The 27,744-nt window shown below is 39.9% G+C and overlaps 1 protein-coding gene across 7 annotated transcripts in view; it reads right to left on the bottom strand.

Annotated features, from left to right (window-relative positions):
- Positions 1-585: 585 nt before the first annotated feature.
- Positions 586-27,744, bottom strand: part of VWF (von Willebrand factor) — a 134,160-nt gene continuing 107,001 nt past the window's right edge. For all 7 annotated transcript variants that reach the window (XM_064420511.1, XM_064420512.1, XM_064420508.1 and 4 more), the window contains 15 exons: positions 25,680-25,885; positions 23,256-23,358; positions 23,059-23,133; positions 22,428-22,532; positions 21,755-21,960; positions 20,370-20,519; positions 17,340-17,450; positions 15,838-16,021; positions 14,795-14,835; positions 11,299-11,409; positions 8,355-8,453; positions 6,822-6,950; positions 5,223-5,262; positions 2,339-2,436; positions 586-928 (listed from right to left, as the gene is read on the bottom strand). In XM_064420511.1, the coding sequence (XP_064276581.1) occupies positions 740-928; positions 2,339-2,436; positions 5,223-5,262; positions 6,822-6,950; positions 8,355-8,453; positions 11,299-11,409; positions 14,795-14,835; positions 15,838-16,021; positions 17,340-17,450; positions 20,370-20,519; positions 21,755-21,960; positions 22,428-22,532; positions 23,059-23,133; positions 23,256-23,358; positions 25,680-25,885 (1,847 nt within the window). In that variant the 3' untranslated portion in view covers positions 586-739. The remainder of the gene's footprint in view (positions 929-2,338; positions 2,437-5,222; positions 5,263-6,821; positions 6,951-8,354; positions 8,454-11,298; positions 11,410-14,794; positions 14,836-15,837; positions 16,022-17,339; positions 17,451-20,369; positions 20,520-21,754; positions 21,961-22,427; positions 22,533-23,058; positions 23,134-23,255; positions 23,359-25,679; positions 25,886-27,744) is intronic.

Here is a 27,744-nt window from a genome sequence, read left to right as displayed (position 1 = left end):
ATCTAAATTAATTCCAGCTTTTGGAACAATGCAACAGATCAAGCCCAGGCACCTGAAAATAAGTGAGATAACCACTCAACTTTCTCCTTGACTTCATCTGGGCAAAGGCTGAAGTAAGAGCTGTCCTTAAATCTGTACACATGTCCTGAGGACTCGCAGAATTTACACAGTCTGCACTCAACACACAGTTTCTTTGCATTCAGCTTCTGGAGAAACATGTATGTGCATTGCAGAAAGGTCTAAGCCCCAACCAGTATTGTTTGTGCACCACAAACATCCTACTCTTACTCTGAAGCCTTATCCCATAATTACTGTACTTCCTGAAAAGAATGGAAGGAAAAAGAGCAAAAAAATTATAAGTCCACCATGTGTCACTGAGGACAGAAGTGGGGAATTGTCTGCAATGCCTCGGCAGACAGCACTAAAGGATTTAGGAAATATTCTTTAAGTATAAGCAACTGCTTCTGAGCATGATTTATTTGTGGTTGTTCTTTTGGGATTTTTTTCAATAACGTGGATCATTTTCCACAGCGAAATGAAGGGAATCTCTCTCCTACAATCCACCCCAAGATGAATCAGATCATGTTCTGTTGTGCTGGTAAGCTTTATTGTTTGCTGTGTCGATACAATTTTTCAGGATTCTAATGGATATGGCAGTGTACAGAGAAAATTAGGTTTGCATTGTGAAGTTCCTCCATCAAAAGGCTTCAGATTAAGCAGCTGGGCTTCTGGGCAATATTCATGGTGTGCACTTGCGAGCACGGCATTCGCAGAGCGAGGCGGAGGGGATGTAGTGCTGCACCATGGTCCCGTTGGGACAGCGCAGTGGGATCGTCACTGTGGTGGTCTGAGTGGCTGTACAGCAGCTGCAGTGGTCTTCCCACTGCCCTGTCTGAGCAGAGTACCTGGTGGTGCTTCTGCACTTGCCCTAGATAGAAAAAAAAGAGAGCTGAAGTTTGAATAGAGCTTCATGGCACTCAGAATCCTGGTTCTTTCCTTCAAAATATCTGTGGGTGACTTTGTCCACCTTCTGTGCTCTGCTGAAAACATGAACTCAGAAACAGGTGCCTGGGTCCAGAATGCAGGGTGCTGGTCAAAGAGTAACTTCTTCTGAGCATAAGCAGAGCAAAGGAGAGGTGAAGAAACTGTTCACACACACAAAAGAGCCTGGAATTTAAAATCTCACAGGGGAATGTCCAGAGCTATGGTGTTGGCTTCTGAGCAAATGTGGTTATCGTGCATTCAGAAAGTGCTTTAGCCCAAATGCTGCAACCCACATATCCACTGTTGACCTGCTGGTGCTATTATTTCTTGTTCTGCTTGTCTGGCCACTTAACTAAATTAGACCAAGTTGTCAGTGCCTCTAGCTATAATCCTTCATGATGTCAAAACAAGTAGCCCTACATAACACTCTGTCAGAGTACATTTCCTTTGGTGGCTTTGTGCTCTTATTTCCCAGTCTAATTAAATTAAAATATCCTATAAGTATCAGGGACAACTTTAGAAAAAATGTACTTAACACTGTTTATTCCCAATGTAAAATCTGGACTTCTGCAGGAGAAACATCAATACTTATGACTTTATGGCTAAGGACCATTTACTTTGTAGACAGGACAAGAGTTTGAGAATTATTAGTTATGCCATAACTTGGATTGCACACAAGGGTTGATTAAAATCCTTGTATGGGGCTTGTTTATCTTGGTAAGAGCAGAGACAGGAATACCCAGAAGGGAAGTTATGCTCCTGTTTTAAAAGGAAGTTGCCATATAAAGTGTAAGCCCAGATGGGCTGGAAATTAAATTTTTAATCTGATTGCAGAAGACACAAGACATGTAGAACACAAGAGCTTGGTGCCAAGGCTAATTGAGGAAGCCCAGAGCTTATAAGGCACACAAGTCAAATCTTGGCTCCTAGGTTTAAAGGTCTTTTAAAATGCCATTTATCTAAATGCCTATTTAAACTCACCTAATCAACCCAGAGGCTTGGTGCTCAACTGCATACTCAGAGCTGAAAATCAGCTTCACAAATGTGAAGATAAATATTCCTTTTTTTTAAAAGTAGAAAGTCCTAACAGAGCTACTTCAGAGTCATTAATTTCTGATGGAAGCAAGAGAGTGGGATGAACAAAGCCTTTGTGTGTAACACGTGCCTTTTTTCATGCTGGTTGGACTGGGAAAAATTCAGCATCAGCAAATTACTTCAGGAAGTAAGTGCCAATGAGGTTAACACTAAGTCAGTCAATGCTCCAACTAATGCTCCACTTACTGAAGTGAAACCATGGTGGAAGAAAAGATTTCCTTTAGGGAAAGAAAAAGGGGGATTGATTTTTGTTATTTACCTCACAATGAGAAATGGGCACCTCCTTTTCAGCCACACATCCATTGATATTCCCATACTGCAGTCTGGTACTTACTGGATGACATTCCACCTCCACACCTACCAAGTTAAAAAAAAAAAACAGAAAAAGAAAAAGAAAAAGAAAGTGTTTGACACTGCTGGCAATTGCTTGTTGTAACTCACTTCCCTTTACTCCTGAAATTGCTGTCAGTGAAATGTTCTTCCTGGTAAAATCCATAGCTGAGTGTGTCTCCTTAGAGTAATTCATGCAGAGTTGTGTGACTATTTCACACTACAGCCCTAAAATTCCACTAGAGAAGGGTTTTTCTCATGTTTATTTTCAATTGACTGCTTTGTTCTTAAGTCACCTTGGCCATCAAACACCAGCCTCTCCCCTGGTCTTAGACAACTCTCTTGTTAACTCTAGTAACCAACAGTTGCTCTATTCTCCCACTTTCAAAGAGAACCTCATCATTATTATGTTCAAATATAAACTAAGCCAGAACATTTTCTTCTGAACTCTTGCACGTTTTGGTCTGCATCTAAAGACTCATTAAGGAGCCAATGTTTTTTTGTGCATAGACAACAACAGCTCTGCGTAGTGTTACTATAGTTTTACGTCTCTGTGAAAAGACAGACTCCTACTCATACCCATTTCTACCTAACCAACAAAATTTCTGTGTTTAATAGAATACTGGACTGATTTTTAGGTACTACCCAAAACATTTCAGAAAGTTAAAGGAATTCAGAGGGGCAACTGCACAACTAAGTACATACACAAAGGGAAGAGAAAGGTATCCATCTTCCTACCAGTAAACACAGCTTTCCATCAGAATGTTGGTAACCAAATTGACTCTGTGCCTTGCTAAAACCTTAAATTTCATTTTTAAAAAAAATGCAGCTTGCTTCTAGTTCCAGGGCTGAACCACCCTTTCTCTTTTTAATGATTTCATCACTCCTTTATAAAAATTGTCTACCTGAAAGGGCAGTTGTGTTCACACAATTGAAAAGCACAAAAAAAAAAGTCATCAGCCTCAAAACAGATTCATCCCCTTTTTGATCCTGACTTATCAACTTGTTTTCTAGTTACTTCACCTGTTATTTACTTTTTTTGTTGACTGTGCCTCCTCTGCAAATGCAAGTGCTTGTAACTTAACAAGACATGTGACATTGAGATCAACAGAGAAAAGAGACACAACTTCTTTGTTAAATGGGAAATAAAGGAATATCCTTTGCCAATTATCAAGTCCTGTGGCTAATACCACAAAAATCTCATGAGAAAATAGGAGCTGTTCACTTGTGTGCTCCCACAAACCTAAAAGCTGGAACAATGCCCTCGGACACACTAAAAAAGTCCAGTTGTGAAGGCACAACATAGGAAGAGAAATTAACTCCTCAACCAGCTCCTTTGCCCAAGAACTTGTTGGACTCTGCTGAGCCAAAGGCATCAGCCTGGACTTGAGGGAACGAGTTCTTTGCCCAATTCTTTATGGCACAGAGACTTCTGAAAGACAGACTCTCTCAAGACCTTGGAACATAATGTAATCTGTGTCCATGAGAAAATGAGCTACATCCAGGCAAAACATCATTGGGAACAAGGATTTCAAGGTCCACTCAGTATGGGAGGTTTTAGGTAAGCATCACATCACTTAGATCAGTTTGCCTTTGCTGCTGCAGGGAGGTATCATGTTTGAATGACTCTGTTAAATAAATCTATGCATTGATCTGTGCTCATTTGGAACTAGTTTCTCCTCTGTTACAGTGATTGGCACTAGCTGCCCATCGCCCTGTCTTTTATATATCAAAATCTGCTTTTGTTAATAAATAATTTGAGTATTCCTTGCTTGTAGCCTGGTAGATTAAAGCTCCCTTAACCAAATTACCTCTTTGATCCATTTGATGACAGTCTCTCAATAGCTTTCTGGCTTCTATCTCTCAAGCCAGAGTTCAGTGATTATCCAGAGAGGCAAAGGCTGCAAACTCTCTAGCAGTTACCATCCTTCATCAGGGGTATTATTGCAGCAGCTCCAGTACCAGTGTGGTGATGGGCTGCTATGCTGGTCATCTTTTATTTATGAGCACATGCATTGCAAAAGTAAGAGGATTAAAGACATAATACAGACAAGGTGTTGATATTCTGACCTTAAAAGAGAATTTCAATCCTTTGTTATATTTTTTAAATTTTATATAAGCTACAGTATTATTTTTTACTTACAGAGGAGAAAACAGAGAGGTTATCTGCTCACAAATGCATCAGTGATTCATTTTAGAAATGAGAACTCAACCCTGCAATCCTTCCTTATGTAAGCAAACCCTTCCGACTCTCACAGCCTGACTGACATTTGGATTATCCACACAAAGATGCATGAAATTAAGAGTTGCAGGATTGACCCCCAAACTGAAAAATTTAAGAAGCAGTCAGGCTATTCCATAGGAATGCATTTCCCCTATTTTTGGTCAATGTGTTATCAAAAACATTACTGCCACCAGGGTTGGGCATTTTTGATTAATTAATTTTAAGTTGATTTATTATTCATGAAGTGTTTTCCTCAGATATTGAGTAGTATCAGGTTATGTGCCTTGACAGGCTGTCTGTGCAGGGCTATTCCTGTTATCACCAGATGAACAATAAAATAAAACATTCATAATTAACATCTGCATAAAATGTGGAGAGTATCTATTTCTTTCTAAGCACTTGGGAATACTGTCAAAACATGTGTTCTAGATGACAAAACATGACAGCAGCATGTCAGAGGGTAGGGTTTTTTGATGGTTTATTTTAACCACATTGCTAAGCTCTGGTTCATTACACTGCATATTATAGAAAATGTAGGTACTTACACACTCTGCCTTTTCCATACAAGATTTCTGGATTATTTACTTACATGTGTCACAGCAAGTGCTGCCAATTTTTGCAATTCTGCCCTAAAATGATTTTAAAAAAAGAAAATTCAAATTTTGGCACAAGCGATACACTTCTGATCTGCTGAAAGAAGATATATTAACCACAGTACTAGGCAAAAAAAGCCCCCAAACATTAATTTCTATATTATACAAAATCATAAATGTACATTAATAATCTTCTCGTTATCAATTTTAAGATTTTGAACTTGTGATGATATTTGCTGGTAGGTAACTGGAAGTAATTGACTTATTAGCAAGTTCAACATCTGAAAATATTGATCTCACCTTCTATTAGGAGCTTTCTAAAATAAAGACATTAAATACAAATAAATTCCTGAAAACCAGGAGGATAAAACCAGTAGCATTCATGTTTCATTCTGTTTAAGAAATATCACATCTGTCAAGTAAGTTTTAAAAGCCATAAAATATATCCAGAATATAATTCTCAGAAATACATGTATATTGTAAATTATTGCAAAAACTATAATGAAAGGCAAAAGGGAGAAATATTTACACTGCAGGGTGATGCCATTGTTGCACTCAACCCCTGAGCTTACATGAAAAAGTTAGGAGGATTTTTAATTAAAAACCCTAAAATTTTGATCTGCAACAAGATGAAAACCACTAATTTTATGGCTGAAATAGTTCTGTTTGGGGGGAATAGAAGAATAAATGCAGTTTGAGAAATTCTGTTCAAAAAGTAAGCTGTTTTTCACTGATTTTCTATCAACATCACTTGAATGAGATAATAACCCAAGCCTGTGATGTAATGCAGCATTCTTTTCTAAATCCTTGTTTATACAACAAAACCACGTATTACAATTTCACAAAGTGAGAAATGCCCTGTAGAAGCTTTATTTTTCCCCACATTATATGTAAATTGTCCATTTGTTTCATGTGTATGAGCAGACTGGTTTGGCCACAAGCTTTACTAAAGATTCCCTACTTCCTGCCATGCCCAATAAAATTGGAGCAGGTGGATATAAACACCTGTAAGATGTGTAAAACCTGACAGATAAGCAATAATAGGGCTCAATGAGCTACAATCACACCTCACTCTGCTCCTCAGTGTCTAATTAACCTCAAATCACAAGAAAGAGGGATGAGTACCTTGTGCAGGGCTTTTTACCCTGCTAAACAACTGTAGTTATGGAAGTTTGATCTTTCTACAGCAGTGTGAAAATTCTTTTCCCTAACCTCATATAATGGCAGAGAAAAAATACCTTAGCATTTCATATGCATATTTCTCAGTTTTTGTCATTGTCCACACAGTTTTGCTCTGGATCCCAAACTGAGAACATTGTTAGAAGAACCACTTGCAAATGTTTGATACTTCAAATATTCAGCTTCATATTCATAACAGAATTAGGGTCAGAAGTCAGCATGGTCCCACAAAAAAAACAGCTTATATTTTTGAACAGAGAAAACCTACATATTTCTGAATTTCAGAGTAAGTTTAAATTCAGTTTAGCCAAGATGCTGGGAGAAGGTTGGGGTTTCCCACCCAGCACACAGAAGGTACCAGAAACATGACAGAGTCCATTAGGAAACCTGGGAACAGGACCTCTTTCACTACTTACTCCTTCAGCCAAGCATCTTCTGGCATCAAATGGAGGACAGCCAGTGATTCTCCTTTCCCAGATAAATTCCCCTCTCTCATTTACTCTGCAGGAGTGACTGTCACAGCCATCCTGAAGGGATGTGTTTGCCTGGAAAGATTGAAGGGCTGTTAGCTTTACACAGAAACAATAGGCAACGGGAAGTTTCCAGGATATTACTTTGATAATGTCTCAATTAAAGTACCATGATGGTGACAGTTATAAAACATAGAAATCTTTGTTTATCAACAAAGTCATTTTCTTCTGTTTAATTCCATGGCCATATTTATCACAGCTCTGCCCAGCTCTGACATTTTTCAGCTCTTAACAGTGAAGAAATTTCTATTAATTAGGAAATTTCTATTATTATTAGGGAAAAACCTTCCTTAAGTGAGAGATTTCGGGGTCTGGCCTATGATTTGTCTTTCAAAGAGACATATATACAATTATGTACCTTTTGGAGGAGTTGGAAACTTCTTTAGAAAACATATATACAACCACATCCCCACACCAAATCATTTCGTTTGGAATAAACCCTTAAGAGCAAGTCCAGCCATTAACTTCCCACTGCCAACCAAGTCCACCAGAAAATCACATCTCTAAGAGCCATATCCACACATTTTAAAATCCTTCCAGGGCTGGTGACTCAACCACTGCCCTGGGCAGCCTGTGCCAAAGCTGGACAATCCTTCCAGTGGAAAAAAAAAAAGTAAGTTATATCAAATCTAAACTTCCTCTGGTGCAACTTAAGGCTGTTTTCTCTTGCCCTGTCCCTTATTCCCTGGGAGCAGAGCCTGACCTCCTCCAGCTTCCCCCTCCTGTCAGGGAATTGTGCAGAGCCAGGAAGTCCCTCCTGAGCTTCCTTTTCTCTAGGCTGAGCTCCTCCCACCTGCTCCTGGTGCTCCAGACCCTTCCTCAGCTTTGTGGCTCTTCCTGTACTCACCCCATCTAAGATTTTTCACAGGAATGGACTAAAAGAAAATTGTAGATGCTGTCTCTGGTGACAGAGGATGGGGTTTAACCAGAAAAATATCCACTACTGTTTAAGAACATATCCTGCACTAAGGCCAGGCTGGATGTGGCTCTGAGCAACATGCTCTGCTGGAAGGTGTCCCTGCCCGTGGCAGGGCATTGAGACAAGATTATCTTTAAGGTTCCTTCCAACCCAGTCTATTCTATGATTCTATGCTGGAGAAGTTTCTCAAAATTCACATTTTAAATTTAACTATTTCACATTTTAAATGAGGGTTTTCATTTCCTCTAAATACCTGTTTGAGGTCATATTCCAGTTAAAGTTCCTTGATAACATTCCTGAATCTAGAATGCACTGGGACATGAAATCACCCATTTTTTCATTTACAAACAAACTTCCCTGACCAATTATTCTGAGATATAAAAATACTGGTAATACCATGTTACCTAATCAAAAAGGAAGAAAAATGCACTTCCCTGGGGTTCAACAGAAGTTGATGATACATTTACTCATTAATAAAATAGAGAGTGCTTAAAACTTACCTGAAGATATTGAACCCTTCCATCTCTCAGCCTGATGCTACATGAAGTTGGCACACATTTTCCACAGCAAGAGCCAGGGATTTCCTGCCTTCTGTAGTTCTGGAAGGTGAAGGACGTTTTTCTGGGTTTATTTTGTTTTAAGCATGCATTCTATATTTATTTTAAAAAGCTTTTTTTTTTCAAAAAAATAAGATTCAGTGGACAAAATGACAGCCAGCAAAATGCTTCTAAGAAAAACCTATGGATTCTACACAGTGCAACATGGAAAAGTAGTTGGAAGTGCTAAAACTGGAGAGAAAAGTGCAAAATATCCAGTAAGCATTAGGCAGGGAAAGGGCAGAATAAGGAAAAAGGAGAGCAAGAAAGAAAAGGGTTATAATGGAGCCCCACAAACAGCATTGAAGGGAAAAACAGTGACAGGAAAAAGAGCATGGGAGAATGATCAGCACTAGGTGGAGAGGCAGAAAGGTATAGAGTGAATAATGGAAAAGAAAAAAAATCAAACCAAGCAGGAAGGAACTGAGCTAACACATGAAGTGTCCCACAGTAACATCCCCAGCTGCTCCAGATAACCAACAGCTGCTTATTATGAGATGAACATTTTTAAGAAAACAAACGCTTTCTGGTTCAGTGAAGGCATGCATGTTATCCATATGTTTTTTTATAGAAAGAGAATTTGGGGAGAGGGAGTTACTATTGCATCATTGGGGGAAAACATTGTTATTTAGGTGAACTTTCCCTACTAGCAAAAATATAAGCACCAAAAGCAGGTCATAAAATGACCCTCCTGAGCAGAGTATGCTGGAGTTGGCTGCACTTCAATTGCCAGTGCTTCTCCTTATAAACTTCAGCATCCAGGAGAAAGCGGGTACTCCCAAGAGAATTGGTACTCTTAACCCATTTGTAATCTTAAATTTTATCCATTAGCAAGAAATTTCTTTTAATCTGGGTATACCATGAAGTCAAAGGATTTGAGACAGGAAACATCCTGTGAATTGTGTGAATCCTATTGGCCTTAGGGGGATGAAGACATTCTGTATCTTATTTGATTTTTTTCCCCTCAAGCTCCACAAATTCATTACAATGGCTAGGAAGGGATATATACTCCTAGACGTGCAACTTCCCTTGGGTAGCTGCATATCTCCCAAACAAAAGTTCACAGTCCTTAATAAGCCCAACTGGAAATGGCCCTTTCTTCAGGGTTTTCTGTCTAGTCTGTACTTTTGGGTCACATGGGGAAAAGAAGCTGGCTGGGTAATGTGTGGGTGGTGAAACAAGCAGGAGAGGAATGTTTTCCCACCCCCACCTTTTTTTTTTTTTAATTTGTGTATTGTATTGATTTCTCTACCATTAATTTCTACAGCTGGCTACTTGCATTAAGCAGTAAGAATGGATGCTCGTGTATCTTTGTGTGAGAACATACACATGCACACATGTCTCTGGCCACAAATTCAATCTGGTGTATCTGTTTGGGTTTTTTTTTAATGGATCTGCCAGGTTATATTTTGAGGAAGATACTCAGCACTGAGCTTATCCATTTATTTTCCCTTCAGAAGCCTATGTCTATAATCAAACCTTACAAAAGGGGTAATATTAGGGTCTAGAACCACAAAAAGTATTCCAGATTGTCCTTTTTGTCAGAGGCTACATCCATACCATCAAATAAAAGGGGTCAAAGCCAGTTGATGGCCTAGTGGACGAGTGGAACACTTAGGAATTATCTGAGCTGCGTTCTCCACATGAAACTCTCTGGCCTCGGGTTGTCCTAACCACTGACCTGTCCCTGGACATCATATGGAAGTCACATCATTTTTTCTACTCACAACAGGCCAGCTGGGACACTGTTGACAATTCTTCAAGAAAAAGAGTTGCAGGAAGTAATTTGAGCCTACAGTCTTCTGTTTTTTTATTGGTAGAGATTACTCTCTACAGAAACTTAACTACATTTCCAGTCCCTTCCAGTTCTACTTCAGGATGGAAGATTGGACTCATCAAAAACTCTGCCCCTCTCTCTTCCAGGGGTTCTATCAGTGTATGTCCCTCCTGGACATCAGCCAGAAATCCCACATGATCATGTTAGAGATGTGGATTTTGGGTGCCAGGGCCACTACTTGCACAGTCCCTGGGCTTGGTTGGGGCCATCGTGCTCCATCCACTATCCAGAGAAAGGATGAAGAAGAGGAAGAGGCATATAAGGTTTTTTTTCTGTGAAACTTAGCTGCTGGTCTGTACTCTTTGGACACAGGGTGATCAAACCAGCCTCTGCACCTCACTTAAGATCTCCTTCTACTCAAGTTATTGGTGCTGAGAGAAAACTACAGAACTGAGCAGAGCTAACCAGGCAATCCTGTCACACTGTTGGTCAGTAGAGTAAAAATTTAAGATATATCCCTCTGGCTTTCTTAGCCAAAGTAATTCCTTGCAGGTGATGGCACTAAAGTGGCAGCAAAGACTTCAAAAACCAGTGGGAACTGATGGGGACAATCACTTCAAATCATCAAAGGCATGGGCTGGGAACCAAACAAATGCTACTGAGCCCAGATTTTAGACAATTTGGAAAAGTCGTAGGAAAGGCCTGAAGCATGGAGATCTGGCTGAGCTGCCAGTCCCTGGAGGGACAAGTAACACTGTAGGAAAGAGGACTCAGCAGCTCCTGTTGCAAATGATTTGCCAAAACTTGTATTGCCCTAAGGGTAAGTAATCTATAAAACAATAAAATGTGCCTGTGGAGCTGAGTATGATGTAAAGTTATCTTTGCTATGCTGAGGATTTAGATCAGATTTGGTACATATCATCTACTTCATGGAAAAAACACAGAGCAAGACTTTTCAGAAGAACCTCAAGAAAGGCCAAGGCTGTACCAGACATGAAGTGGTGGATAGTGAAGAACATGACTCTCATCAGACACACTCCTAAGCAGACCCCCCAGGCTGCTCCCACTCACCGCTGGGCAGGCCTGGCAGTTGAGCTTGGTGCATCTCAGGGTGTATTTACGAGGTGCTGACTGGAAGCAGTCACACGTCGTGCACTGATCCACCATCAGGCGCCTCCCATGCTGAAACATCGGAATCAGTTTGTCAGTTAGTGACCATCTCACCAACAAAACCCAGATAAACAAGTGACTTCAGGTTAAATCTCTTTCATTAAATCTTGCACTGTAATTCTTTCTAGAGAAACAAGAAATCCATGCTGTCAAGTTTCCAGAGACCTTAATTTTTTCATCTCTAATTCCAGAATAAGCAGCATGACGCTGTTTTTCAAGAAAGCTCTTTAGAAGTCCTTAATCTGAGAAATGTCATTGGCATTTCTTTGTTGCTTAAATATCTAGCAAGCAAGAAAGAGATCTTTCAAAGTTATGAGGAAGATTTTTTTATTTTTATTCTGAATACGTGGTTGCCAAGAGTTCATTTTTTGAGTGTAATGAATTTATTTGGCAACAAGTTTTTATTCGAGAGCCATCACAACCCACAGGTTATGGGCAGGCTGCTGAGGAGACTGGGGGTGCCTCAGAGGTTGGAAGCAGACACAGCCAGGACAGGTGACCCCAGCTGACCAAGAGACATTCTAGACCTTATGGCATCATGATCAGAACATACAATGGGGAGAAGAAGGAGCACCATTCTGCTTGTCTGGGAAGGCTGAACTCCTGCCCAGCCATGGCAAGCAGTGAATTAATTCTTTGATTTGCTTGGCTTGCACAGCTTTTACTTTCACTCTCTTTATCCCAACCCAGGACTTCTCTCGCTTTTATCCTTTTCGTTCTCTCCTCTATCCTGCTGGTGGGGAGTGAGCAAGTGGATGCTGGCTGGGGTTACACCACCACAGATGGAGAGCAAATATCTTATGAAAATCCAGATTTCTTGTTTGATCTCAACACTGGAAAGCAGTCAGACACCAGAGTGACAGTTCTAGTGCAGACCACATGACATTCTTTATCAAAGAATGCCTCAGTGGCTCTAGGCTTTAACATCATAAAGAAAGGGTCTACAAAGCCACAATTGATATCACTGATATCAACTGATATTCTTCTAATAGTTCTACCATTCCAATTAAGTACAAAATAGATAAAGTTGAACTCGCATGATAATCACTCTGAGAGGCAGGAACATAGGGATTTACTAGAGATGTGTTGAAATGAAATCTTCAGACAGAAGTGCCTTGAGCTTTTGGGGGAAGGTCTTGCCCTGATCCCAAATTTGCTTAGCATGACAGAACTGAACAAAATAATGGATCAATACAGATTTTTCCCTTTATATAACACACCTATCATGTGCTTTCTTGGCCAGCCTAGAACAAAATGTCAATACCTGCTAACCCAGCGCCACCAAAATAACCTGCATAAAGCTGAGATCACCTTCAAAAATGCCACTCAGTAAAAGCCTGAGAAAACAGATGATAGATATAGATAATCCTTTTAAAATACAGCCACCTGCTTGGAAGCTTGGGTTAAAACCCACAGCATTGTTAAGAATAGCAGAGTAGATGTAATACACCAAATTACTGGAATATAATATTGGTAACCAGATACATGATAAAAATGTAAAGGGATTAAGGATACAGTCAATTACCAGAAATGCAGTAAAAGACTCAAAACTTGGAACTATTCAGAGAATAGTTCCCTTGCTATAAAATGAAACTTGAAGCCCATTCTTATAGGACCCAACATAAAGGGTTTGAAATCCAGGAAGTATAAACTTCTGTGGACACCACATCTTACTTCCTGACCCGGACTCTGGAACCAGTCATCGAAGCAGAGAATAGTACAAAACAAAGCTATAGTGACAACCAGCTGCTCAAAATATTTCAGACATGCAGCTAATTAACTTATAGTAAGTCATTAAATGAAGCTAGTTTGTTTTAGGATTTTTTTTTTAGTATTGCAGAAGCTGAGACATTTTATTTTGAACTTTTCAAAACACAGACACTTCTCATTTTGCCTTCAATGTGACATTTTGTTTCCAAGTTTGGTTATGCTTAATTTGAAATTATTTGTAAATATTTTCAAATGCTGGAAGAAAGAAAACGTACTTGACAGAGCAGGTGAACATTTTGCTGGAGGAGAAAAAAAATTAATTGATCATGGCAGAACAGCACACCACTGGAAACAGCTTTGGTTAGCAATACAGAAATTATATATATGGTATATATAATCCTGTATAAGAGAAGGTGGCAAGAGCTGCTAATTCCTGTCCTGCCTGACATTCCCTACTAATATTGTCTTTATAGAATGCCAACTAGTTCTGACAACATACAATAGAGGAAAGAAGTAGAGGGATCAAAGAGAAAGTCGATTATTCCAGAATTTATCACTTTTAAACCAGTGTTCTGACAAGAAAGCTTTTCTTTTCAGACAAGAATAACAAGAGTTTTTCCGAGGATTTATTTCTATGGGGAAGTCATCTCTACACAGAATGATGGATGTTTGATGGCATGGCTTTAGTTCTAAAAAACTGATCAACTTATGCCTTTGGACAACAAAAAAAAAAAATCCAAACCACAACAAATTGATGGAGAAAGGTTCTCTCTGCCACACCACTAAAATATAAATATAAATGGTGAGTATATTTACTTTTAAATAAATGAAAAAGGAAGACACATGTTGACAAAGCAGGAATGAGTAGGTTAAAGTTAGGTTAAATGACTAAAGAGAACCTGTTTCCCTGGGGGATGGTGAGAATATTTAGAGCTCTTTGACACCAGAGGTGCTGCCAGAATATGGATTTAGGGAAACAATGGACAATTGACAGAGCTCTCCAAAGATAAATTCGGCATAAATGAGATCAGATGCTTAACTCCCATCACTCCCACTATCATGGGCTGGGTTAAATATGTCTTAATCTATCCATTAAATATGCAGTTGCAAAAAAATTCCCTCACAGGGCATATCATCAGGGATCTTGAAAGGGAAAAGAGGTCAAATAGGGAGGAAGCTCAGCTTTCCTGTTCTTGTTAATAGCCAAGGAGGGATACCTCTCTTTCCACACAGGTGGAGGAAGTCTCCATCCTTGCTTTAATCTGCCTTATCCTCTAAGCTGAATATGGGAACATTCTGCTTCCCCAAAGTGGGCAAGGATCACTAGGGAGATTAACCCTCGTAGAGCATTTCCTGTGTGTTTGGCAGTCTGCAAACCATTACAAAATGCAGATTACCACAGTTTTTAAGCACTCTTTTCAAGCATCCTTCAAGATACGCAAACTTTGCTGTCCCCATTTTGCAGAAATGCTCATTGTCATATAGGAAGACTCTGGCAGAGTCAGGAACTGGACATAGATATGCTGAGCCCCCTGGCACTGCCTTTACTCCAAGGTCTTCCTTGCAGACACTCTATCTGGAAAAAAAAGCTGGGGTGTATATTCTGACAAGTGTGTGTATTTCAAAAGCTCATTCATATATTTAAATATCTTGCCATCTCAAAAGGTAAAAGGAGTTTGTGTCTTACCCCAATAACAGTGCCATTCAAAGGACAACCATTCAGGGGTGCTGAAAAAGAACAAAGTATTCCACTTAGCATTACCAATTCCAAGATTTAGTCAATCAATTCAACCTATGCTCTTTTGACTCAGTACAGTTCCAGCCTGAAGAAATTTGTATGCAATTTCACTGTAAAGAGGCATAACTGAGCCTCCTTACATTATACCTTGAAAGGCAACAAATTGTAAGAGCTGTACTTGATGCTGCACAAAAATACCTCTGACTGAGCTCTTTTTGAACAAATACATGGCAGAACATAATAAACTTTTCCCTCCAGTTCAAGCCTCACACTCTCAGAAGATGAACTCCAGTTTTCTGCAACTTAGAGAGCATATATCCTCTCCTCTTCCTACTGCTCCCTCCTCATCCTGTGGTTGCACACACACTTGTCAACTAAACACCACTGTGAGTCTTCCAAGATTGAGGCCAATTACCCAAGTGTTTTGATTTAGACTTCTGAGTCAAGACTATGTTAGGAGTTATAGGATCATAGGCTTGGCTTGGAAGGGACCTTAAAGATCATCCAATCCCAATCCCCTGCCATGAGCAGGGACACCTTCCACTAACCCAGCTTGCTCACAGCCCCATCCAACCTGGCCTGGGACACTTCCAGAGATGGGGCAGCCACAACTTCTCTGGCAACCTCTGCCAGAGCCTCACCACCTTAGGGAAGAATTTCTTTCTAATACCCAATCTAAACCTGCTCTCTGTCAGTGTGAAGCTATTTCCCCTTGTCCTGTCACTCCAGACCCTTGTCAATAGTCTCTCCATCTTTCCTATGGACTCCCTTCAGGCACTGGAAGGCAGAATCCCCCCTCCCCTTTTGCCCATGGGGCTTTGGATGCAGCAGCAGGTGCTTCTGTACTCAGTGTCTGAATTACACAGGAACCCTTGAAAGTGGGGCTCTGCTTCCAAAACACACACTTTTAAAATTGTTGTTGAGAATCAGAAAATCACACCATGAAACAATTCATGCTGGAGTGATCCCGTTTGCCATGCCCCAAATCTTACCACATCTGCAGGAAGGACAACAGTCGATCACTTGGTCACAGCGCAGCTCAGTTCCCTCTGGACAGTCAGGCACATCCATTTGGGAGCAAGAAACATTTTTCTGCTGCACAAAAACCTCATTGTTCACCCGGACACACTCATTGACAATGCAGCGGTTCCAGGGGGATCGCCACTCCGTGCCGACCTGAGGGAAAGTCAAGAATGGACTTTAAACACAAGCAGCTCCTGGATAAAGAGATATTTGTGCCCCTGGATAGAGGGAAGGCCACCCCAGCCAGATGCTGGCTTGCCAAAAGCACATTTACTGCATCAGGAACAGTGTCACTCAACAGTTCTCCACAAACCCTTTCCGTGACAATCAGTTTGCAGAGCATGCTGAGTTTGTACAGAATAAGAATTAGAGGAGTATCCTTCAAAAGGGACAGGTCAAATAACATGTGAAGAAGGAAAAGCACTCCTAACTAGAGTTTAATCTGCATTTATTCCTTGGTGACTGGCTGCGCTGCACTGCAGCTGACCAGCCCCTTTTTCTGCTGCAATCTGCTGCAAATCTGCTCTGCTAAGCCCAAAGGAGGCTTTAGCAAAAGGCTCTAGACCTGAAACACTTGCAAATGTACAACAAAAGACAAGATTCTGTTGATAGTTCTCTTATTACCATCACCCACAGGCCAGACAAAGCGGGAACTTCAAGTGCTGTTTATGGGAACAGACAGGGAACAGCAGCCAGGAGGAAGATGCTGCCACAGTTCAGTACTGGGAGAAGCTCTCACTGCTTTGTAGTTTAATTCCTTCACTGATACAACTCTGAATGCAGTTCAAGAACAGCAAAACTCAAGATTAGATCCCAATCTGCAGTCAAACATTTTTGCTCAGAATGTTTGGAAACACATTCTTCTAGTGGGATAAATGCTTAATTCTTCACTAATGACAGAAGAGTTAGAAGAGGACGTAGCAAGGAAAAGACTGCAGAGTATAATTATTAATGTGTTAGGACCAAAAAAAAAGTTAATGAGAGACAGTGGGACACAAAATAAGCCTTCTGAAGGCTTGTTTGATGAAGCAGAAAAGTATAATGCTCCACATTAAGAAATCCTCATGCTAAAACAAGGAAAAAGGCAGGTTGCAAAACAAAACTTTAACAAGCTTTTCTTTAAGACAGCAGCAGATTGCAATACAAATTAACTGGGATAATTACAAACTATGATAAATAATAAATAAAAATAGCCAGGGAGGCATTATACCCAATGAACATACTTTCAAGCTACCATGGCTGAAATTAGTAATTGTACACAAAATATCCAAACCAGAAAAGGATGGGAGGATTCACTCATGGCAATTGACTGGGTAGGTAACAGGATACCCAAAACATTGTCTCTCAGTGCTGCTTGATGTGTGCTTGAAAAAAAAAAGCTGATATCATCTTCATCTCCTTCCATGGAACACAAAACAATTCCAGGGGGCTTTTGCGAGGAGGTAAAGTGCCCATCCCACTGGTGCCTCACCTCATGCAAAGGAGGATCTTCATCACCACGAGGCCAAAAGTGTAGCTCCTCACAGGCGGTTTTCTGACATCTCCCACAGCACTCCCCTTCTGGCACAATGTACTTGTAGCCCTGGAGGAGGAAAGAAAAGAAAAGGACTTCCTTATCCAGGAAGAGGAGGCAAACAAGAACATCAATCCCAGCATTTTCTTTTCAGATCAATGTTTAATGTTAGCAACCTTTTATGAAAAGGAGAGTTTGAAAAAGGACAGACATAATTATGAGGGGGTTTTAAATAATTTTTTTAAAACCCTTTTATATATATATAAAAGTATATTTTACAAAGGCAAATTAAAGGTAAAAATTGCTCTTGTGGCATCTTGGAGGCTAACCAGCACTTGCAACTGCCCTTCCCATTCCAGAAAACTCAAGGGTAGGATTCAGACTGAGCACATTCAAACATCTGTGTTTAAGCAGAGGGAAGATGCAGGTTGCTCAGACATGTAATCTAGGGACTGGTTTTGACTGATCATTTCATATTTTCATAGAATCATTTACATTAAAAAAACCCTTAAAGGCCAAGTTGAAACATTAACCCAGTACTGTCAAGTCCAACACAAATTAAGGCAACAGTTTACCTGCAAAAGGCATTTGAAAAAAATTCTACAAGATAACAAAATGAAACTACTATGCAACATTAGAGATTATGTATCTGATTAAAGTCTAACGCCTACCTATGGACAACTAAATAAGCAGCATGAAAGTTTAACAGCAGGCCCTCTGTTACTGAAGAAAATTCTTATAAATCCAGCAAAATAGGTCTAAAAATCCCCCAACCCACAGAAACAACAGGAATCCAATTCTCACTTTTAATACATATTAATCTCCTAAAGCAAGCAGCCAAATACTGAAAGAGTGAAATATGTAAGTGCAAGAAAGCAAAAAGCTTCAATCTAATTAGAAATAAAATATTCTATATGGAATAGCCAGGCAGTCTCCAAGGGGCAAAACATAACTCTGATCTCAGCACAGAGTTCAAGGAAAAATGTTCTGTCACATATTATTCACGTGAAAAATGCCTGTAAAAAATAAGCATAATTATATTTTGATCAAACTGAATTACTGAGGGATACCCAACTGCTCCCTCCCTTCATGAACTGTCCCTGATTTGCAATATGAAGCACATTAGCAAACCTTGACAAACAATGGACTTTGATATGGAAGTTTATTTCATACAACAGCATAAAATGTGATGCCAGACATTGACCCCGCTTTGTGAGAAAAGTTGTGCTGTTGAGTATTTGGTTTGACATTACTTTAATCTGCTAAATACATGTCTGAAGCCTCTGAAGTATCAGATGCCACTTTCTGCATGGCAAACTCAAGAGAAGTAAAAATCCAAGAGCTAGTACATGTTATGGGGGTTTTAGGGTTTTTTTTTCTTATTTTTTTTACTTTTTTTGTGTAGCAAGATAAAAAAACCTCCAAGCTGTTTTCATAGAAATCAGATGACACTGTCAAAAATTATACTGCACAACTTTAACACCTGGCAATGAAATTAATAAACAGGAGCAGTGGAGAGTCCAAATATCATAACAGTAATAAAATAGTCATATAAATATCATATAGTAATGATTCATGATTGAAGTATGTATTTGATAGCAATAAAACTTTTAATGCCATCTAATCTGAACTGAAAAATAATTTAAAGGTCAATTTAAACTGGATGACAGCACTGCTGATGTCCTTGATATGTGTATCTACTGAATCAGGAGTAGGTAAAGGAAAAAAAAAACAAAACTGAGCTATCCAGGTAGTCTAACAGCTACAGTTTTGGTTGTACAGCTTTGATAACCATTAAAGGAGCTGAAGAAATTACAAATTCCCATAAAGAACTGGCATCATTTCCACCAAGTCTTTTTATGTGTTTTTAACTGGATTTTTTTGATGCTGCAATGTCAAGGAACTGTAGCTCTGTATTAATGAAACTTTATTGGAATAACAAGTTATTGATAAAGTATTGCTATGAGATGAATCACAGCCCGATACTTTAGACCTAATATTTCATAAAAATTGCCATAATATAGACAAGTCTTTTCTATACATAGAAACTGAAGGGATTGTATTGCAACAAGTAAAAACAGCCACATCTATTTTCATGGCTTTTCCTGCATTTGGCATCCTCAAACTTACACACCAAACTCTGCACTTGCTTTGTTGGTTTTTTCCTAATGGATTAGGGGTTTTTGGTTTGTCCTAGAGAATGATGCAGTATTTAAGATCCACAAGGATCACCAAGTCCAGCTCCTGGCCCTGCACAGAACACCGCAACAATTCCACCATGCCCCATCACTTCTTGAACTCTTCCAGGATTTGGGCCATGACCGTTCCCTGGGGAGCTGTGCCAGTGCCTGACCAGACTCTGGGTGAAGAACCTTTTCCTAATATCTGGCTTAAATCACATTCTTCTACCAACTCTTTTTATCAATTATCTATCTATTCCTGTTTGACCATCTAAGTTAATATAACAAAGTGGCTCACACTTCCTTTGCAGGCTTCCAAAAGTAAACCACAGGGTTTTATAGGATGTAGCAGATGTCTAAGGACAATAAAGGTCCCAGCATGAGGTGTTATTATTGCTACAACAGGCAGAGCTTAGCAACAGACAGAGCTGAAATGGAAACTTCAGAAAGTGAACTTGAGCTAGAACAGACATCTGCAATTGAACTTCAGACATCATGAACACTTATTGTGCAAGTGGTGTAAGTGACAGACACTTCAGGATACAGTTTTTCTTCTATCAAAATGTAAAATAAATTTGTCACTGATTTTCTTGACATCAGGATACAATCCTAAAACAATTACCCTAAAATAAAGTCAATAATGCTCAGACTCAAGCTCTCAGGTTCTGCTCCCAAGATAATCCATTGCTACGATACTTAGTTTTCTAATTTTCTCTGATTACTCTCTAAACAAGGAGGCTTAAAAGGGATCATTGCAGGTCCCCACCAGGGCTCTGCTGGATAATACATTGGTTTATGTGTTACTTACCCGAGAGCAGAACGTGTCACATTCTTTGTCATGACACTCTGTCATCTGAAGTCCTGTAACATCATCCCTCAGACTGCTGCAAGAGCACTCCCTGCATCCATCTTCCCAGGTTTTCCCAGCAGGATAGACTACGTTGTTGTGCACACACACCTATTAAATGCAACAATTCATACATAAAAGAGCACACTGCTGCTGTCAGGGCACACTGCTGGTTCCAAAAGGCTGCATTTTAAGGTCTGAAACCAATCATAAATTCTATGGAATATTATTAATCCCTTAGAAATGCTACAGGTCTTAAAATTGTGGTCAGCCTGTTAAGGAAAGGAAAAATAAGTACAAACAAAGCTACTGTTTTACAGAAAATAAATTGGAGAGTTTTATCTGCAGTCAGTGGAGTTGCTCAGGGTCTCAGTTTCCCTGTAAGTATAATGTGACACAACATTTACGGATAATAAACAGTAAGTCCTCTAGAAGCAGCCTTGGAGACAAAAAACTTCTTCCAGCTAAACCATCTGATCTGAAGGGATCCTACTTGGAGCAAAAAGCTTTCATCCTCTTGTATCATCTGGCCACCACAGCTACCCCTAAAATGCAGAGCCATCCCTTATATTGAACTCCAAATTAGTAAATTTACAGCATGGTATTAAAGAGAGAACATTTATTTTTATAGCTAGAGCAAGTAAGTCTCAGAGACATAAAATTAATTATGCAAAGTCATTAACTACTCAGTAATGGACAATAAAAGTAGATGTCCTGTGCTGCAAGACCAGGTAATACTATGTTCAGGTTTAATGAAAAAGTTACATTGCCCTGCAACCTCTTCCCTAAGCAACTTTATCTTTAAGGTTAACATAATATAACAACTTCATAAAAGGTTGGCAAAATAAGAAAAATATACCCTGGTGAAGCTTTTGCAGAGTCATAATTTGGCAAAATCTTAAAAGTGATTATATACTTCTTAAAAGACACAACACCTTCTCAGACAAAGGTAATCAATGAGCACAAGGAATTTTAGGTCTAAGGTGTACCAAATATGTCAACAAATTAGTATGGGGGATTGGAAGAATATATAGTAATGGTAGTGGTCCCAAAGTATGTATATGTGTTACCTGAAAACAAAAATTACCTCTGAAATTCCTGATGTTTGAGTAACCTTTTAAGTTTCAAATGTTTTTTTATATTATCTCAAAGTTATGAAAAATTGACTGGTTATGTAATAGTGTGTTTCTTTCAGGCACTTGTAAATTAAAAATGCCCTGGCATCACTTTCCATCAGTCTCATTGGGGGTTTATTCATATCTAGCTGGCTGCCTGCTTGCTCTGTGCTACTGTTCCATGTGGAAAAGGCACTCTCATCCATGGAAAAGACATTTCACTTCCCTTACCTGGTCTGGAATGCAGGTGGTTGATATACAGCCACAGTCATTGGTGAGAGACTGGGAGAGATACCCCAGAGGGCAGCTCACTGTGGAGTTCCTACAGTTGCAGGCACACTCATATTTGTCACAGCACTCAGTCTTGACAACGGTCAGCATCCGGTGTGAAGGGCAGGAAAGGCTTGGAGCGGAGCTGCACATTTCCCTGTTGCAGGCTAGCAGGAAAAGGGGGCACCATGTCAAGCTCATGGATTTTCAGAGTGCTGCCAGTGAACAGGACAGTTCTCTGGCAGCAAGGCATTAATCACCACCTCAAACTGTTACAGAAGTGCTTAAAGCCTGAGGAGTAATGCAGATATAAAAGGCTCTGGTTCTGGAACTCAGAAAAGTTTCTACCCTGCCAAAAACATTCTTGTCTCATACGCAAGCAAGAAGATTTATAAAATAAGCATCAGGGTCAGAGAATACATGTCCAAGAGTAAAGTATTTCTCTTGTCCTTAATTTGAAAGTGTACTCCAAGTGCCAGCAATACACTTCTGCCAAGTCTGAGAAATCATTACATGTCCTTTGGCACCAAAATTAAGCCTTTCAGAGGGGGGAAAAATAATGCCTAAAGGAAGTTGTCAGTGTTACCCAAACGCAGTGTCCCAGTGTCACTCCTTGCTAGAAAAATTATCTTACCACATGTATAATTTGGTCTGCATTCTCCAGGGTTGGTTAGGGCAAGCTGCAGGCCAAACTCACAAACAGGGGCAGGAGGCAAATCACAGGAAACCAGGTCACACACTAAGAGCAGAAATTCAGACAGTGGTTAAAACCACGCCTACTTAGTCCTCAAGAAAACACACACGCACACATGCATACCCCCATTAAACTCACACTCAATTGCTGTCTTAAAATATGAAGTACATTAGAGTTCAAGAGGTCAGCGTTTGTTTTCGAAATAGCTCAGAGAAGTGTTCAAGCTCTGGTTATGGGGATTAAGGTTCTAAAGTTATATTTAATGGGCAAACATAGATGATGTAAAAATAAACGCTTGGGGAAAAAAACCATTCTAATGTCATTTAGACCAAAAAAAAATTGCTCCATTCCCTTCCTGATCTACTACGGAAAAAGAAACAAAGTTGGAAGTGAATGGAGACTCATATCCTTAGGAGCTGTTTAGTTTTCCACATGGATGATTGTACAACAATTCAGTGGTATCAAAAATGCAGCACTGAATTAATTTTTTTTTTTAAAGGGGACTGTATACCTTAGAAATATTGGGTAAAAGTACAGACCAAGAAGATTCCAAGAGTTTACAACAACCTACCACACTCATACTCAGGGCAGCACTGGCCAGGGCCCCTGCGCAGGTGAGCAACTTCACATGGACCACACTGGACAGCTGGAGAAAACATCCATAAAACAAGTTTAGATAAAAACTAGGAAGCCAGGAAACAGAGCATCAGTTCAAGTCCAATCACAGAACTAAATTTGAATAATATTAATTAATAATATTGAATTTACGTTGGACAGCTGGGCAGGGTCGGAATGTGCAGTTTATCCTCTTGTTATCAAGACACGTGCAGATCTTGCAGGGCTCATTCTCGGGAATCCATGTTTCCATGTGCTGAAGGAAAAAAAAAACAACAGAGTGTTACATAGAAATCCCATGCTCTGGTATGATGGGATGGGAGGATGGGAGTGGGTGAGGATAAGTAACATTAACCTGGAAAATAAGAAGATTTATGAAGATTTATCTGTGAAGGGTTGGTTGCTCTATTAACAGTAAAAAACTAAGGGGACACATAATTCTGCAATGACTGTCATGTGCCAATTTAGCAAAAGACGTAAAGAATGCATAGATGGGATGAGGAATTACTATCACTTTAAGCATCAAAAATAATCGGTATAAATGCAATTGCAGGCTATTGTGAGCAACAGTGGATTGGTCCTACTATATACCATGATTGCATGTTCAGTGGTATCGAGGAAAACAACATTATTTTGTGAAATACAGAGAACTGTCTGCTTTCCCTAACAAGTAAAACAGAGAAGAATTTCCTATGCACATAAAAATATGCACTATTTATTTCTCTGTGTTGCATTTCCCTAATTCTTCTACACAGAGAAATAAATAGCGCATATTTTTATATTAGGAGTATTTGGAGTGTCTTCACTTGACTCTGCAGTGAACTGAAGACTGGAAAAGCACCAGTCTTATCACCTCTTACACCAAACCATCACTGTGGTGACTACCTGGGGGTAATGAGCATATTCCGAAACCACCAGTAAAGAGAATAATTTTTCAATCACTGCTCCTTCTCATGAGAGTGGAAATCATTGATATTAAAGCTTCAATCAAAGTTACCCACACAGAACTATGCACATTTAACATCCACATGAATAGGGAGGTAAGAGAGGAAGGATGCATTATCAGACATTTTAATTTGCACAACCAATCCAGGTTCTGGGTGAGAACATGTAGTGCAGGTCAGGATGCCACAAAAAAATGCTTTCATCTGGAAAACTCTGGAGCATGGTTTAAAATGAACACTCTACTGAGCCCATTAGAGATAGGAAGAAAAAAAAAAAAAAGGACAAATCTGAGCATACTGCACCTATACTCACAGATAGTTACATGTTTTAAGCCACTCTGTGTGAGTGTTAGGTCTAAAATCCCATAAGCCCAAACACAATCAAGGGTAGAAAAGAACAGAGGAAAGAACACCAGAAGAAAAGGAGTTTAAGGAAATCCTGACCCAAGTACCTATTATATTGTTCACAAATCTAAGCCTGCAATGATGGAAAGGCAAAACAGGTACATGAGCTGATCCTTCCCAAAAATCTCATTAAGGATCTAAAGCCCATAAAACACTGCAATTCAAGTCCTTTCTCCTTCAAATCCTATAACAAAAATGTGGATTGAAGAGGACTGGGTGATGCATGTGCAAACTCCAAGAGCTGCAGAGCTGGGAGAGAAGAGGAACCACCCCTGCTACCTGGAACAGGGGACACGCCCACTGTGTGGTGCTGGAATCAACAGTGTCTTTCACTGCACGCTGGTACCCAGCATCCACAGCTTTTTCCCAATCCCATACTCCCACAGAGAGGGCTGCCTTATCTAAGCAAAGTGGATTTCCAGTAAAACCAAAATTCCTTTATTTCATCGAAGGAATAATTCTCCTCAAAAAAATTTAAAAAAAAATATATATAGACAAACCACCACTTGACAAAAAGTTGACTTGGTCTCACCACTCCCCACCAACCACTGGAAATATTTAATACACAAATTGGAAAGGACCCACAAGGACTATCAAGTCCAGCTCCTGGCCCTGCACAGACACCCCAACAATGTCACCCTGTGCCTGGAGCGTTGTCCAAACGCTCCCGGAGCTCTGGGAGCCTTGGGGCTGTGACCATTCCCTGGGGAGCCTGTTCAGTGCCCCAGCACCCTCTGGGGGAAGAACCTTTTTTAATATCCAGCCTAAACCTCCTCTGACACAGCTCCAGCCGTGCCCTGGGTCTTGTTCCTGGTCACACAGAGAAGAGTTTGATGCCTGTCTCTCCACTGCCCCTCATAAGGATTTCAGTGAGCTTTCCAAAGACAATACAAGTCATTTTAAGTAAAGGATTTATGATTAAGTTGTCATTACTCATAAAAGTGTGCTGAATGGAGATGTTTATCTTGGTAAATATTCACTTATGCTATCACTCTTCCTCTCTTTCCTCTAGACACCCCTCCACATGGAATTGTCATGCCTTGTACAGTCCCATCTGTGATCTTTATATCCAGTCCCAGCAATTTCACACTAGGGGAGCTAAATGGGGCTGACAGCCAGCAGATTAGGAGGAACTGAGCTAGAAAATAAAATATCCAAAGGGAAAACAGATTTACTTTCAAAGCTGTGAGCTCAAACCACTGCCAGAGGTTGCTGTGCATGTAGTTACCTGGTGGTGTGTGCCATCCTCACTGACACACTGAGTGCAGACTTCTTCACTAACACAGCTGTCACCAAAAATCACCTTTCCCTCTGGGCAGAAGCAGCCTTCAGTGGGATAATCCTTGCAGACACTGACTTTGGTATTATTATCACAGCTCTTCACACAGGCTGTATGGCAGTGGTTGTACACCAGATGTGGGGCACATTTCATTGCTGAGAAAGACAGAGAAGAAAACACCACCTTTATTTAAGAGATCTAAAGAAATTAAAATCAATCTTTCCTGTCTAGCTTTCTTCAGAATTCTTTCAATTTTAGAAAGCCATCACCCAAAGAATGGATCTGATCCCTTGTGGCACAAATCAGCAAACTACATTTTCAGGCCACATGAATCAGCAGCAACATATGACTCACCAATCCATTGGTTTGGGTAAGTGTTCACTTGTCAAATTTTGTTTCCAACACTGGGCCACAGACAAGAATTTAGAACCTTATGCATACAGTAACAGTTGATGGTTAAGAGATAGCCAAGACAGAGTAAAGCATTGAAGAAAGATTTATCTTTTTTTTTTTTTTTAATTGTTAGGCTGCAGTGTTCTCACACAACTAAAGAAAGCTAACAAACAGAACATTTTGGTACTTCAAAACTGAAGCTGCTGGATTTCTGCATCTTTTTAACTGAATTGTCTTATTAACAATTAATTGAATCAAGTAAAATTGCATAGCCCTGTAAGCCAACAAAGTTTTTACTGATGTGTTCACAAACCTGAGGATATTGTCTCTAAAAGGAAACACAAAATTAGGGCTACTATTCAAAAAACCTATGGACACAGCTTCCATACTGTGTATTCCCTTAAGTCTATTTTTCTCTACAGTTTCAATTAGAAAAAGTGTTTCTTATTCCCAGCCTGTGACTGCTGTGAGGTTTTTAAAACTTTGTTTCAGTCCCCTGATGAAAAACATTGAGAGAAAACCTGAGCTCCCAAACAAACAAGAAAACATTCATCAGCTAAACTGTCTACAGATACTCTTCTAGCAGCCAATGGTGACAGAAAAAAACGTTTTTAGCCTTAACCCTTTCCATGTTAAAGCAAATTATTTAATATAATCACAAAATGGCTTGGTCTTGACCTTAAAGACGATCTTGTTGCAACCCCCTGCTGTGAGCAGAGACACCTTCCACTAGCCCAGGTTGCTCAGAGCCTCATCCAGCTTGGCCTGGAACACTGCCAGGAACAGGGCAGCCACAGCTGCTCTGGGTAACTTGTGTCAGGGCCTCTCCACCCTCACAGGGAAGAATTTCTCCTGAATATCCAACCTAAACCTCCTCTCTGTCAGTGTGAAGCCATTGCCCCTTGTCCTGTCACTCCAGACCTTGTCAAGAGTCTCTCTCCATCTCTCCTTTGGGCTCCCTTCAGGCACTGCAAGGCTACAAGGAGGTCACCCCAAAGCCTTCTCTCTTCCAGGCTGAATGTATCTGAATTCCAGAGAGTATATTCACTCACCCAGAAAGAGCAGTCAGGAAGTATTTGTACTGCTTGGAATGTCCCAACATGGAATGACAAAACCTGAAGTAAAATTCTACAAGAATGACAGGGATTCAGTGGACTGGGAAGAGGGAAGCAAGGTAATCCAGAACTGTGCTACTGTTATTATAGTGGTAGCGTGATTATTAAGCTGTAGTATCTATTTAATCATTAATGCAACTTGGATATATCAAATGTTGACAATTTAAATTTTTGTCAGTGGCACACAGATAACTGTGGAAGAAGGACAATGATGATATTTTTAGGACATTTAAGACTTTTATGCAATTAGTGTTAAAATGAGCAACTCTTTGTCTATCCTTGTACAGGCCATGTAACCAGATAGGAATTTGAAAACTGCACTGAGTTATTAAGGCAATCTGCTGACATCCAGCTTTGGACATTACAATTTGAAAGGTCTGGCTGAGGCACCGAATTTGGAAAATGGCTGGCAATGTTCTCCCTCTGCTTTCTAGGACTATACTCCAAACAGACTGTGTTCAGTAACCTATGATCTTGGAAAGATATTTCAAACATTAAGTGGAGGC

This window comes from Passer domesticus, chromosome 5 (genome assembly GCF_036417665.1).
Source record: "Passer domesticus isolate bPasDom1 chromosome 5, bPasDom1.hap1, whole genome shotgun sequence".
In the NCBI taxonomy this organism is placed as follows: Eukaryota; Metazoa; Chordata; class Aves; order Passeriformes; family Passeridae; genus Passer; species Passer domesticus.
This window is presented reverse-complemented; position numbering and strand designations above follow the sequence as displayed.